This window comes from Natrix helvetica (genome assembly GCF_964273705.1).
Source record: "Natrix helvetica genome assembly, chromosome: 14".
Taxonomy (NCBI): Eukaryota; Metazoa; Chordata; class Lepidosauria; order Squamata; family Natricidae; genus Natrix; species Natrix helvetica.
Window position 1 is genome coordinate 5538216 of NC_138564.1, and position 15244 is coordinate 5553459.

Genomic DNA, 15244 nt, shown 5'->3' on the forward strand with positions numbered 1-15244 from the left:
TTGGAAAAAAATGGCTCATCTATGGGACTTATCTGGGATGCGCACACCATTAGAAAAGGGGAAGAATACATTTTTTCAATGAAGATTGTACTGCGCATGTGCAGAACAGAAAATAAAGATGGCGTCACCCAGGATAGAACCAGTATGTGTCCAGCTGAGTTACTACCTATTCAGTCAAACCGGTCCAACCGGTAGGAACCCACCTCTGCTATAGCAGTGCATATATTTTTTTGCTGCAGTAGAAATGCATAAATCGAACCCAGGCAGCTAATTCACCAGCTTGCAGCCGAACAATAAGTTCCAGTATCATCATCATTTGTCAGTCAGTTAAAGAGGGTGCTTTTCAGGGAGCGGATGAGTAATTGCATCCCGTGTATAAAAAGAGGGATGGGTGATTTAAAGCCAGTTAATATCCCTGTCCCCATTGTAAAATGACTCCATTAGAGAAGTAGTACTGATTACTTCCCTACTTTGAACTGAATAGATCAATAGGCCTTCCTTGGTTGTCAGACTGTTGATCAAAACCCATCCTGGCTAATCCTTCAAAAATCCAATGAGTCTGGCATCCAGGATGAGAACAAAGGACGATCTAGAAAGCGATCTAAAGCCTTCTAGTTCTCCAGGATAAGATGATCTAGAAAGATAACTAGACGTTCAGCTCCCCAAGATAAATGCAGAGACTGATCTAAAAAGTTATGTAAAGACTTCTAGTTCTCCAGGATAACAGCAAATAGAGATGTAGACAGATTTGAAATCTTCTAGTTTTCCAGGATAAGAGCAAAGGATGATCTAGAAAGATACCTCGTCTTTCAGTTCCCCACGATAAAAGCACAGACTGATCTAAAAAGTTATGTAAAGACTTCCAGTTCTCCAGGATAACAGCAAATAGCGATGTAGACAGATTTGAAATCTTCTAGTTTTCCAGGATAAGAGGAAACACTGTTCTAGAGTCTAGACAGTTGTTTGAAATCTTCTAGTTCTCCAGGATAAGAGCAAAGGATGATCTAGAAAGATACCTAGTCTTTCAGTTCCCCACGATAAAAGCACAGACTGATCTTAAAAGTGTGCGAGGCCCAGTTTCTGGCATTCTGCACACCGGTGTTGGTCCATGGACTGTGGAATTGGGGATCTTTGTCCACTCCTTGCTCAAGCATGTAGCCTTTTCAAGGTCAACCAAGGCCCTTCTCAGCTCTCCTTCCTTGGACCCGAAGGGAGGATCTTGAGATTTCATCATGAACTAACATCCATAACATCCATATTTGCTTGAAGCATTTTTCGACTCAGGGTCAAATTACGCAATCTCCACCGAAACGTCCAGGAAATGTAGCGAGGCTTGTTCGATTGTGATTGCCGTTCAAAGGATTCGGCATTTAATTTATATGCCTGTTAAGGCCAACGAGAACCTCCGTATAAATAATGCTATGTTTTGTTCCTTTCCGATTTTACACAGAATGCTATTAGCAGTCTCCTTCTGGAACCAGCTTTCTCTTATGCACCGTATAAATCAATCAAACTATTCCTCCTCTTGCCACAGTGCCTTATTGCGCTCATTGCAACCCACAACGTGTAGAGAATGCTGCTGCGATCCCTTTGCTGTTATGAACAAAACCACTTGGAGAATTACATATGAAAATAAGGGTCTGTCAGAGTTTGTGGCATACATTCAAATCCAGAAATCACACACAGATAACTGAATGCAGCAGGATCCATTAACTTCTTTATATACATAAGAATAGATGAAAAAATGTACAATACCAACAGGTGATTCTTCAAAGTAAACACAAGGCAGGAGAGTAACAGGCAAACACAAGCTGTTAGCTTTCTTTCAGCAGACAAGCCCAGGCAGACTGCTAGTTTACTTCTCAGAGCAGCAGACTGCTTCAGTTTCTGTTTCAATTCTCTGCACAGACTCAAATCTGTTTAAGTTCCCGTTGGCTGACTTAGATGCTGTGCCTATTCATTGGCTGACCTTGTTCCCATGTCTCTCCCAGTCATGAATATTTTAACAGGGTCAAAATCTATTCTTTGTCTCAACAGATTGACAGCTAAAGCAGTTGCCGTTCTCCTGCCTATCTTGGGAAGTTCATGGATCTTTGGCATCCTGGCAGTGAATGACCGAGCTTTGGTGTTCCAGTACATGTTTGCAATATTTAACTCATTGCAGGTATGGCCAGTTGGGTGTACAAATCTCTTAAGACGCTATAATGAAGTTTGTTGTATTTAATACAGTAAGGCAGGGGTGTCCAAACTTGGGAACTTTAAGACTTGTGGACTTCTGGGAGTTGAAGTCCACAAGTCTTAAAGTTCCCAAGTTTGGACACCCCTGCAGTAAGGTAACCTAATAGCAATAGCCCTTAGACTTATATACCGCTTAACAGTGCTTTTTGGCCCTCTCTAAGCGGCTTACAGAATCAGCCTCTTGTCCCCAATAATCGGGGTCCTCATTTTTCCCACCTCGGAAGGATGGGAGGCTGAGTCAACCTTGAGCCTGGTGAGATTCGAACTGCTAAATTGCAGGCGGCCGGCAGGCAGCAGAAGTAGCCTACAGTACTGCACTCTAACCACTGTGGACGAAGGAAGGAAGGAAGGAAGGAAGGAAGGAAGGAAGGAAGGAAGGAAGGAAGGAAGGAAGGAAGGAAGGAAGGAAGGAAGGGCAATAGCTTATATATTACTTCACAGTACTTTGCAGCCCTCTCTAAGCAGTTTACAGAATCAGCATCTTTCCCCCAACAATCTGGGTCCTCATTTTACTGACCATGGAAGGCTGAGTCAACCTTGAGCCGGTCAGGATCGAGCTGTTGACATTGCTCCGAGGATTCCATTACATTGAAGTTTTCAAGAAAACCAACGATGATGGTCAAAAAGGCTGTTTCTTTGGCTCCTCCTCCTCCTTACCTTCTAAAAAATTGAGCTCAGAATAACAGAGTTGGAAGGGACCTTGGAGGTCTTCTAGTCCAAACCCCTGCTCGACCAGGAGACCCTATCCCATTACAGGCAAATGGCTGTCCAATCTCTTCTTGAAAACTTCCAGTGTTGGAGCACCCACAACTTCTGGTGGCAAGTTGTTCCTTTGGTTAATTGTTCTCACTGTCAGGAAGTTTCCCCTTAGTTCTAGGTTGCTTCTCTCCTTGAATAGTTTCCATCTATTGCTTCTTGTCTGACACAATTCAGCTACCTGACTTCTCCTAACTGCAGCGACTCATCAGCAAGTCATCAATGCATGACTTTTGTTGTTGCTGCTGCTGTACTGGCAGTCCTCGACTTACAACCGTTCACTTAGCGACCGTTTGAAATTGCAATGGCATCGGGAAAAAAACCCCCCCCCGACCATTTCCCACAATTCTGATCGTTGCGGCATCCCCCTGGTCACACCATCAAAATTCGGCCACTTGGCAACTGACTCATATTTATGACGGTTGAAATGTCCCGGAGTCATGTGAGTCCCCTTTTTGCGACCCTTTGACAAGCAAAGTCAAGGAGGAAGCCAGATCCATTTGAAAACTTAAGCTCTGCAATGGTTCACATAGCAACTTTGGCAAGGAAAGGCATAAGGACAACATTCCCTTAACCAATTTCTCACTTGACAGCAGAAATGTTGGACTCAATTGTGGTTGTAAGTCAAGGACAATTTGTGTACTAGTCCTAGTCAACAGGACGTGGTGGCTCGGGGGCAAAGACGCTGAGCTTGTCGATCAGAAAGTTCAGCACTTCGGCGGTTCGAATCCCTAGCCGAGTGAGCTCCCGTGACTTGTCCCAGCTTCTGCCAACCTAGCAGTTCGAAAGCACATAAAAAATGCAAGTAGAAAAATAGGAACCACCTTTGGTGGGAAGGGAACAGCGTTCCGTGCGCCTTTGGCATTTAGTCATGCCGGCCACATGACCACGGAGATGTCTTCGGACAGCGCTGGCTCTCCGGCTTTGAAACGGAGATGAGCATCGCCCCTAGAGTAGGGAACGACCAGCACATATGTGCAAAGGGAACTTTTACCTAGTCAACAATTGTGTGCAAAGTCACAGACCTCCAAAAACTGTTATACACTTGTTATAGAACCACAAATCTCCTTCCTTAACTCTGCTAGCTCCAAATGTTCTTTCTGACTCTCTTTTCTTTTTAAAAATAATAATAATAAGAGTTTGATTTTATCGTTTCAGGGTTTTTTCATCTTTCTCTTTCATTGCCTCCTGAACTCAGAGGTAGGTTCCCATCACCACCCCGTTTCAGGGAATAAACTCCAGTTGATGCTGGAATAAGAATATTGTTATGTATCCTGTTAGTGGGGAAAATAATACATTGATTTAAAGTTTACGCTGTAAAACAGCCCTTGTGTTGGGGGAAACGCGGCCATTTAATTACAAGGCTCTAGGGAAAATATCTTTTCTTTTGCTACAGAACATGTATAGTTTATATAATGGCATATTTAGCTGTCACCCCCATAATTTATGGCATTGGCAGAGAACTAGTCCGTCAAGGACTCCAGGCGTTAAAGCAAACAGCCACTGCTCATATACCCGGATTTTTTATTATTGTTTTTTACTCTATATCTGGTTAAATCAAAGCTCATGGCATAGCTACTTAGTTCGTTTGAAATATTACCACCCAATTATCATCTGAAAATGCCAGAAGGGACTTCATTAATTATGTCAGGAATAACCATGTCAACTGTACTGAATTAGTGAATGGAATTTAATTTGGATTGCATTTATAAGCAAATTCAATCAAATTGCATTTTTGTCCTACCCTTAAGGGCTTCTTTCTCCTGGTGATTTTTGAGAGCAGAAATATAGCCACATCGTGGGCAAAGACAACCTCATGTACCCAAGGTTGTGTAAACCCAGGATTGGCAACTCAATGACCTCCAGATGTTTTCCCCAAAACTTATCTGGGTTTTTAAAGAAAATGTTAAGGAGTTTGAGTGCTGGAGCTTAATATGTTACAAGGCCACCAGGATGTGACCTTCTGGTATAGATGCAAAGATCAGAAGAACCCTTAACTATGTCCCAAAGGTGCTTTTCAGATTAACGGAGTTGGAAGGGACCTTGTAGGTCATCTAGTCCAACCTCCCACTGAAGCAGGAGACTCTACACCATTTCTGACAGATGGCAGTCCAGTCTCTTCTTGAAAGTCTCCAGGGATGAAGCTCTCACAACTCCTGAAGGCAACTTCTGTTCCATTGGTTGATGGTTCTCACTGTCAGAAAATTCCTCCTTATTTCCAGGTTGAATCTCTCCTTGTTCAGTTTCCATCCATTATTCCTTGTCTGGCCTTCGAGTGCTTTGGAAAATAGTTTGACCCCACTCCTCTCTCTAGCAACCCCTCAAATCTTGGAAGACTGCCATCATGTCTCCCCTGGTCCTCCTCTTCACTAGACTAGCCTTGTCCAGTTCCTGTGCAGCCACTTTCTCAAGAGGCAACTGGACATTGTTTTTCCTTGAAGAGGTTTTACTTCTCATCCAAGAAGCTTCTTCAGTTTTCATTCAAGAAGCTTCTTCAGTTCTCATCCAAGAAGTTTCTTGGAGGAGACGTGAGATGTCTTCAAGGAAAAACAAAGTTCACTTGCCTTTTGAGAAAGCACCTTTGGGAAAACCATGACCTAGATAACTGAGAATCTCCATAGACAAACCTATAACTACGTTTTGGTAATTTCAGAGGTAAGAAATGTGCACCCCAGATCCCCTGCCATTCTCGGGAGTTGAAGTCAAAACATCTGAAAGACCTCAGGTTGTGTCAGGCTTTGTTGCAGAAAAATCAAATCCAGAAAGACACACACAGATAACTGATTCACCTGGATTCATTAACTTCTTTAGATACATAATAACAGATGAATAAATGTACAACACCAGCAGCAGATTGTTCCAATGTGGTAGAAATTACAAGCAGAACACAAGCAGGAGAGGACAGTTTCATCTCAGAGTTCAGAGCAGGCAGATGCAGTTTCAGTTTTGATTCTCAGCACAGACTCAGGTCTGTTTAAGCTCCCATTGGCTGATTCAGTTGCTGTGCCTATTCATTGGCTGACCATATTACCATGTCTCTCCCAGTCATGAATATTCTAACAGGTTGCTATGTCCCAAAGTTAACTACATCACAGGGAAAAACTTTGAGGGTGCTTTCCTTGTCTTCGATGTCCTACAGCCTACAAACTTGAACATTGGGTGCTGTCTAACAAAATGAAATTCAATGGGGAAAAAAGGAAGGTTCTACATTTAGGCAAGAAAAACAAAATGCACAGGTACAATACAAGTGGTATCTGGCTCAATAGTAGTAGTAACTGTGAGAGGGACTTTTGAGTCTTAGTGGACAACCATTTAAATAGGAGCCAGCCGGATGCAGCAGCTGCCGAAAAAGCCAACACAGTTCTAGGCTGCATCGACAGAGAAATAGAATCAAGATCATGTGAAGTGTTAATACCACTTTATAATGCCTCGGTAAGGCCACACTTGGAATACGGCACCCAGTTTTGGTCGCCACGATGTAAAAAAAGATGTGGAGACTCTAGAAAGAGTGCAGAGAAGAGCAACCAAGAGGATTAGGGGACTGGAGACTAAAACATATGAAGAACGGTTGCAGGAACTGGGTATGTCTAGTTTAATGACAACAAGGATGCATTCTGCATTCTGTGTAGACCAAGAAATCACAGGGCTGGAAATTATGGAGCTATGAAGCTATATGAGATGGAGTCTACCATGAAGTCTACCACTCCATCAAATGAAGACATCAAAGGAAGACAGGAAGTTATGGGCCTTGAGATGCAGACTACCATTCCAAGGTTCTGCTGCAGGAACCGGGTATGTCTAGTCTGATGAAAGGAAGGACAAGGAGAGACATGATAGCAGACTTCCAATATTTCAGGGGTTGCCACAAAGAAGAGGGAGTCAAACTATTCTCCAAGGCACCTGAGGGTAGAACAAGAAGCAATGGGTGGAAACTAATCAAGGAGAGAAGCAACTTGGAACTAAAGAGAAATGTCCTGACAGTGAGAACAATTAATCAGTGGAACAGAAGTTGCCTCCAGAAGTTGTGAATGCTCCAACACTGGAAGTCTTTAAGAAGATGTTGGATATCCATTTGTCTGAAGTGGTGTAGGGGTTCCTGCCTAGGCAGGGGGTTGGACTAGAAGACCTCCAATGTCCCTTCCAACTCTGTTATTCTATAGCCCTATGATTCTATTGTCTAGCTTGATGCCTTCCCCATCGCACCAAAACTGGCCTTTTAAACAGCTTTTAGCCCAATGTTTTTCTTCTTGCCAAAACGAGCTTCGTCACTGATGCCAAAGAACGGCAATGAGAGAGAAACGATTCTTCCCCTTCCTGGATACAGCCCATCCTTCTTCTCCATCCTTTTGCTCACTTAGATCTCATTTCTTCTCCACTGCTGGTGAGCATCCCCGAAGGGAGACCGAAAGAATAGAGACAATTTCAGGTATTCATTAAAAGGTCATTTAGATCCCAATTGGACAATAGGGGGAAATTATACATTGCTATTCTAAGAAGACTGCCTGCATAGCACCAGTGAGTGCCACAATAGCTGTTCCGGACTTATGCGCCAATTAAGACACGTAGGCGGATCTATTTAGTGTTTGCTTTTTGAACCCGTCAACCATCTCTCTTTGAGACCAACACAACTTCAGCCAAATATTGTTACAGAGCTACCTTATCCTGACACAATTGCTCTTCTGGACCGTAATTTGCAATATTTCATACCAAATTCCCTTCTGGGTTCAACTGGAGGAATCACAGCTGGAGATATGGTTTTTTTTTTAAGGACAAATTCACTGGAAGCAATCTGATCCCAACAGTCGAGGGATAAGTCGGTTGAATGAACCAATAGCAATAGCCCTTAGACTTCTATACCGTTTCATAGTGTTTTTACAGCCCTCTCTAAGCGGTTGACAGAGTCAGCCTTTTGCCCCCAACAATCTGGGTCCTCATTTTACCCACCTCGGAAGGACGGAAGGCTGAGTCAACATTGAGTCTGGTGAGATTTGAACTGCAGCTAGCAGTCAGCTAAAGTAGCCAGCAGTACTGCACTCTAACCACTGAGCCACTTCGGCTCTTAACTAGGGATGCCATTTGAGGGAACCAGGGGTGCCGTTTGAGATATCTGTGACATTTGAGTTCTACAGAAGCATTTAGACCTAAGTTGTAGATTTCCATTTCTGGAAATGGATAGGATAGGATAGGATAGGATAGGATAGGATAGGATAGAATAGAATAGAATAGAATAGAATAGAATAGAATAGAATAGAATAGAATAGAATAGAATAGAATAGAATAATAGTTGGAAGAGACCTTGGAGGTCTTCTAGTCCAACCCCCTGCTTAGGCAGGAAACCCTACACCACTTCAGACAAAGGGTTATCCAACATCTTAAAAACTTCCAATGTTGGAGCATTTTAAACTTCTGGAGGCAAGTTGTTCCACTGATTAATTGTTCTCACTGTCAGGAAATTTCTCCTTACTTCTAAAGTTGTTTCTCTTCTTGATTAGTTTCCACCCGTTGCTTCTTGTCCTGCCCTCTTTGGAGAATAGCTTGACTCCCTCTTCTTTGTGGATGATCATGGTGAAGAAGAATGAACGAAGGACACATATCTTTTTAACCAAGCTGGGAAACTTTCTGGGAGGATAGTTCTTTTCATCGCCTTAGTCAGGATAGTTAATCCTCGACTTATAACCCTTTGGGTAGGTGTCAATTGAAGTTACAATGGTGCTGGAAAAAAAAAAGAGTCCATGAGGAAGGGAAAACAGCCTGATGGAAAGGGAGCAAATTGGGATTGCCGAGGTAGCCTCAGGAGTTCATATCTTCCTAACTTGGGACATCTTTCTCTTCTCTCCCAAGGTCAGAGCTGCCTTTAAGCACAAAACGAAGGTGTGGTCGCTCACCAGCAGCTCCATCCGCAACATCAATGTGAAAGCTTTCAATTCTGACATTGTAAGTGTGGCTAGAACCCCCTCAGATCTCTGTCTTCCTCTAAGGAGAGTGGAACACCCCAAATAAATGAAGGTTCTTTCCTACCATGTCTTCTCCAGCATGTTCTGCTCCAGACCTATGTGCTGTTTTCAAATCTTCATTATTGGTGATTCAGAATAACAGAGCTGGAAGGGACCTTGGAGGTCTTCTACTCCATCCCCTGCTCAAGCAGGAGACCCTAGACCAGGGGGTGGCTGGCTGGGGAAACCTGGGAGTTGAAGTCCACAAGTCTTAAAGTTCCCAAGTTTTGACACCCTTGGTCTAGACCATTCCAATACTGGAACCCAGTTGGGAACCATCAAGGTTTATTCCAGTGTCACCAATGTTGATTTCCACTTCATGCTGACTTTGGTTAGGGGGCAGAGGTGGGTTCCTATTGGTTCGGACCCATTTAGCCAAACGGGTAGTAACTTGGCGGCCTGGGTTGCTGGAATCGGTAGTGACCCAGGCCTGCCACGTCATCGAACCGGTTCTCCCATGACATTGCCATCTTGATTTTCGGTTTTGCGCATACGCAGAACAACTTTTGTTGCAGAAATGTATTTTTTTCCCCTTTTTAAAAAACATTTTGTACACGCACAGACATTTTTAGATGCCAATGTATATTTTGTTTGCGCACCGAACTGGCAGCCGAAACGGGCAGCAACCCACCCCTGGTAGGGTCTCTCCTAGGAGAAGGCTGCTTCCATTGTATTTCTTGGGAATGTCCATGCATCAGGGTGACCTAAGTCAAGTCAAGACTTAGAAGACTATTTAGACTGGGTAGGTTGGCCCTTGAACATTATGTTTCTTTAAGTTCAGTGTCTTTCAGCTAATCCAGCCCATTTGAGAAGTCTACGATTCAACATAGTGGCCAAAATCCTCCAAATGGGTGAACTCACTAATTAAATAAACATGTTGCGTGAACATTGTCCTCTTAACTCGGTAGACCTGAAGGGGACCTAGTGAAATTCATGGGCGAAACGGGCCATCGGGTGCTGCTACTGTAAGTGGGTGCAGAGGTGGTATTCAGCCAGTTCGAATTGGTTCTGGCAAACAATACAATACAATAGAAGAGTTGGAAGGGACCTTGGAGGTCTTCTAGTCCAACCCCCCGCCTAGGCAGGAAACCCTATACCATTTCAGACAAATGGCTATCCAACATCTTCTTAAAGTCTTCCACTGTTGGGGCATTCACAACTTCTGGAGGCAACTTCTGTTCCACTGATTAATTGTTCTAACTGTCAGGAAATTTCTCCTCAGTTCTAGGTTGCTTCTCTCCTTGATTAGTTTCCACCCATTGCTTCTTGTTCTACCCTCAGGTGCCTTGGAGAATAGTTTGACTCCCTCTTCTTTGTGGCAACCTCTGAGATATTGGAAGACTGTTATCTTGTCTCCCCTAGTCCTTCTTTCTCTTAAGCTAAACATACCCAGTTCCTGCCAGTAGCAGAAATACCAGTAGGAGAAATTTTGAGTAGTTCGGAGAACTGGCAAATGCCACCTCTGGCTGGCCCCGCCCTCCTGCCCACACTGTTCCCTATCCTACATTCCCTGGTTTTTTTAGCTCAGCTGATTCGTGCAGCAGAGTAGATTGCTATGCCTCAGCTAAGGTATAAAAAACAGCTCAGCTCACCAGTGCTGACACCGAGGGCGGTCTTTGAGTGCTGCGCACATGCACTGAATGGGTGGTATCAGAGATGAGATGCTCAGAGGTAGCATCGCTGAAAGACCAGTTGTTGGGGACACATCCAAGAAGAAGGTAGTCACTCTCTTACCTGTGCTTGGGAGGTTCTATCATATGATGCCTAAAGCTGGACCAGATGAGTTTCATCTTAAATCCAAGAGGCGCACAAGAGGAAGTGTGTAGGCACTGAATATTAGCAATTTCTCAACGCTCCCTCAATGAGGGGTCCTTGGTGCTCTCTGAGCTTGGTTGCTTTTTTCCAGATGTTTCATTACTAGGTAACATCATCACTGCTGGATAACAAACTAGGCAATATCACTAGCGGTGTTATCTACTTTGGGTAAAGAAACATCTGCAAGAAGACAGACAAACTCACAGAGCACCAAAGACCCCTCATTTCAACCCTGATCTACAAATACCTTCCTTTATTGCTCCATCAATTATCCAAATTCTTTCTTTCTCAATCCAGATAACTGTGACGAAGCCCGCAACGACGCCAACCAAAGTCAACACTAATGACAAAAGCAGTCATTCTGGCAACAAGATCGATCTTTCCGCCGTCTGACATCGACCCCTGTTGGCCTTTCCTTCTGAGACCCAGGCAGACCACACCCTCAGGATCTTCGATTCGTTGCCTGACTACCTATTACTGTCTGAGAATTTGTTCCCGTAGGAAGTACCTCTTTACTTCCTTCCTGCTAAATTGAGGAGGGGCAGAATTGCCCGTTGGAGTGAATCCATACTTCCAGATTTTTTGGGCTTGGTGTGGCCTCCTTTTGGCTGGGAGGACTAGCTATGGAATAGCCAAGGGACATTTTACACTGGATGGTCATCTAAGCACTGGCAGGGATGAAGCTGAGGAAGATGGGTGGGGAAGCCCCAAAGGTGCTTTTTTCAAGAGGCAGCTGGACTTTCTGGTTTTTCTTTGAAGATGTTTCTCATCCAAGAAGCTTCTACAGCTGTGACTGACTGGTGCACTCAGATGTTGGTGGTACACTTGTCCGCCCCAAGGATAAAATGCCCAGACACAAACTGAGCAACGTTGTATATGCAGTATGATGCAATGAGCCTTGTACAGATCTGTACATTGGAGAAACAAAACAGCCACTTCATAAACGCATGGCACAACAAAGGAGAAACAAACCCATCAGGACTAGATTCAGCAGTCCACCTTTATTTAAAAAGACAAAGGCCATTATTTTGAAGACAGCAAAGTCCACATTTTGGACAGGAAGGGCCACTAGTTTGAATGAGGGATTGAAGAGACCATCTGTGTCAAAATTGAACAGCCTTCTCTCAACAGAGGTGGGGCGGGGGGAGAGGCAACATCATCTATCACCAGTCTACAACACAGCAGGAGTCCTTTCAGCAGTTCCAAGAAGGCTCCACACCCATTTGCACTACTCAGGTGACCCTGAGGACACAGACAAAACTCCAAGTGGCCTCAAGGACCTTCTAAAAGGATGCAAATGGCCAGCTGTCTGCAAGGAATATAAAGCCTTCCGTTCCCCACCATCCAGTCAGAGCTGAAGAAGCTTCTTGGATGAGAAGCGAAATGTCTTCAAAGAAGAACCAGAAAGTCCAGTTGCCTCTTGAAAAAAAAAAACACTTTTGGGACAACCATGACCTTGGAGAACTGAGAATCTCCGTAGACATTTGTGTGGAAGAGAACTCCGCTAGAATCTCTGAATCTGAAAAGCTAAATTTTCTCATGACACTAACGTTGAGGAGCTCTTGACCAGCTCTCTATATGCCTATGCATTAGATAGTTGAAGGATACAAAGGAGATACCAGGAAATAAGATAAAGGTTCCTCTCGCACATATGTGCTGGTCCTTCCTGACTCTAGGGGGCGATGCTCATCTCCGTTTCAAAGCCGAAGAGCCAGCGCTGTCCAAAGACGTCTCCGTGGTCATGTGGCCGGCACGACTCAACGCCGAAGGCGCACGGAACACTGTTTCCTTCCCACCAAAGGTGGTTCCTTTTTTCTACTTGCATTTTTTACGTGCTTTTGAACTGCTAGGTTGGCAGAAGCTGGGACAAGGAACGGGAGCTCACTCCGTTACGCGGCGCTTGGGATTCGAACCTACGAACTGCTGACCTTTCTGATTGACCAGCTCAGCTTCTTAGCCACTGAGCCACTGCGTCCTGTCTACACCGGGAAATACCCCACTTCAAATCTTGCATTTGAAGCAAACAATGCAGAAGTAAAGACAATGGGACCAAGCTCTGTTTTCTAATCCTGGCCCGGAGACCAGCAGAAATAGCCGATGTTCTATTTGAGCCTCAAATGCATCTGCTTGTTGGTTCTTGGGATCATCCTGGTTGTGATGGACGCCTGCAGCTTCGTATCATTGCAAGAGGCTTTTATCTCACCTGGGGAAAAACACCTGTACGGAATCCTCCCACCTTCCCAGATGAGACTCAGTGTCTCGGCTGAGTCCTCTTTGCAGGCCGAACTGAATTATTCTCCCTTGTTGAAAACCACAGTTGCTTCTCTGTCCATCTTGCCAGACAGAACAAAACTTGAATGCCAAACAGCCACATTCGCCCCCCCACCCCCCACTTGCTCCAAATCAAAACGAAATGAAAAGAAACAACCAACCCACCTCCGCAGAAATGAACAAGACAGGAAAAAATGACTCTGAGGTGTCAACCAGGCTGCAGCTGGAATTGTGTGATTATCCACGGATGTCATTTTTTTTAAAAAAAAAATTATTCCTTTCTCCTGATAAGCAAACGCTTGAGTTTTTCCAGCCGTGCAGCAATGCTGTTGCTTCTGAAGAGAAAAGCAACATTTGATTAATTCAACCAAGGTCTCTCTGCCTCCCTTTATGGATTTTGCTAGTAGAGTGCCCTCGCTGATCAAGTTCCGGGAACTTCCTAAATACAGGGTATCCTGACAAAAAAGCAAGCAGTAGAAGCTTGCTTTTTTTTAAAGGGAGAAGCAAACAGGAAACAAGAGAGAGAGAGGGAGAGAGGATGAGAGAGAGAGAATGAGAGAGAGTGAGAGAAAGAAATAAGAGAGAGAGAATGAGAGAGAGAAATAAGAGCGAGAATGAGAGAGAGAAATAAAAGAGCGAGAATGAGAGAGAATGAGAAAGAGAGAGAAATAAGAGAGAGAATGAGAGACAAATAAGAGAGAGAATGAGAGAATGAGAGAATGAGAGAGAGAAATAGAGAGAATGAGAAAGTGAGAGAATGAGAAAGTGAGAGAAAGAAATAGAGAGAATGGGAGAGAGAAATAAGAGAGAGAGAATGAGAGAGAGAAATAAAAGAGCGAGAATGAGAGAGAATGAGAAAGAGAAATAAGAGAGAGAATGAGAGACAAATGAGAGAATGAGAGAGACAAATAAGAGAGCAAGAATGAGAGCGAGAATGAGAGAGAGAGAGAGAATGAATGAGAGAGAGAGAGAATGAGAATTGCTGTGTGGAAGATTAGCTTTTCATGCTAATTCAAATCTAAGCTTGTCCAGATGAAGCTAGAAAGATCTTGTCTGGCGGCTGAAGATACATTATTAATGCATTGTAGAAAATGACCCAACTTAGTTGTCTGTCTAATTTGTCCTAGGATAATTGGTCTTTGTTATCCTGGCACAAAAGGTAGAATGGCTATCCAACATCTTCTTAAAGACTTCCAGTGTTGGAGCATTCACAACTTCTGGAGGCAATTTCTGTTCCACTGATTAATTGTTCTCACTGTCAGGAAATTTCTCTTCAGTTCTAAGTTGCTTCTCTCCTTGATTAGTTTCCCCCCATTGCTTCTTGCCCTGCCCTCAAGTGCCTTGGAGAATAACTTAATCCCCCTTCTTTGTAGCAGCCCCTGAGATATTGGAACACCGCTATCATTTCACCCATGGTCCTTCTTTTCATCAGACTAGACATACCGGGTTCCTGCAGCAGTACCTTGGAATGGTAGTCTGCATCTCAAGACCCATAACTTCCTGTCTTCCTTTGATGTCTTGATTTGATGGAATGGTAGACTCCATGGTAGACTCCATCTCATATAGCTTCATAGCTCCATAATTTCCAGCCCTGTGATTTCTTGATCTTCACAGAATGCAGAAGTTATCACTTGATGCCTTCCCATCTTCCGACTACCTACCAAATGAGGCAGCTTGTGATCTGATACATCTGCAGATACGTACCATGCCCAGATGTTTCATAATGACCCATTAACTTCTCCTTCTCTGTCCTTTCTGCCTATGGGTGTTCACCATAATTTAGGAGTACATTGTCACCAGCACTAATCATGGTATGAAGGTCTAGTTTTTTTGACTACCCTTAGAACTGGGGTTGCACATTCCTCCTTGAACTAACCAAGGTTAAATTGAACTAACTGTGGTTAAAATTCATGATGATTTAGATCAGGGGTCAGCAACCTTAAATACTCCAAGCACCATTTGGACCCTGTTAAGTAATTAAGCTCCCCGTTAGAAGAGCGAGTATGCAGAAAAGCGTAATGAGAGTGATATGGAATAACACGCACAAACCAGCATACAGAGACACTGAATAGTATAAAAATATAGTAGTTTACTATGTAGAAATATAGAAGTATTCAGAGTCTGGTTAACAGTCCAAGTCATACACGGTTCAGTAATTCAGTTATCTAAAT

General features: G+C 43.7%; 1 protein-coding gene across 2 annotated transcripts in view; it reads left to right on the forward strand.

Annotated features, from left to right (window-relative positions):
* ADGRD1 (adhesion G protein-coupled receptor D1) overlaps positions 1-11235 on the forward strand; it is a 158862-nt gene extending 147627 nt beyond the window's left edge. For both annotated transcript variants that reach the window (XM_081966884.1, XM_081966885.1), the window contains 4 exons: positions 2038-2164; positions 4153-4194; positions 8836-8928; positions 11100-11235. In XM_081966884.1, the coding sequence (XP_081823010.1) occupies positions 2038-2164; positions 4153-4194; positions 8836-8928; positions 11100-11195 (358 nt within the window). In that variant the 3' untranslated portion in view covers positions 11196-11235. The remainder of the gene's footprint in view (positions 1-2037; positions 2165-4152; positions 4195-8835; positions 8929-11099) is intronic.
* The last annotated feature ends 4009 nt before the right edge of the window (positions 11236-15244 follow it).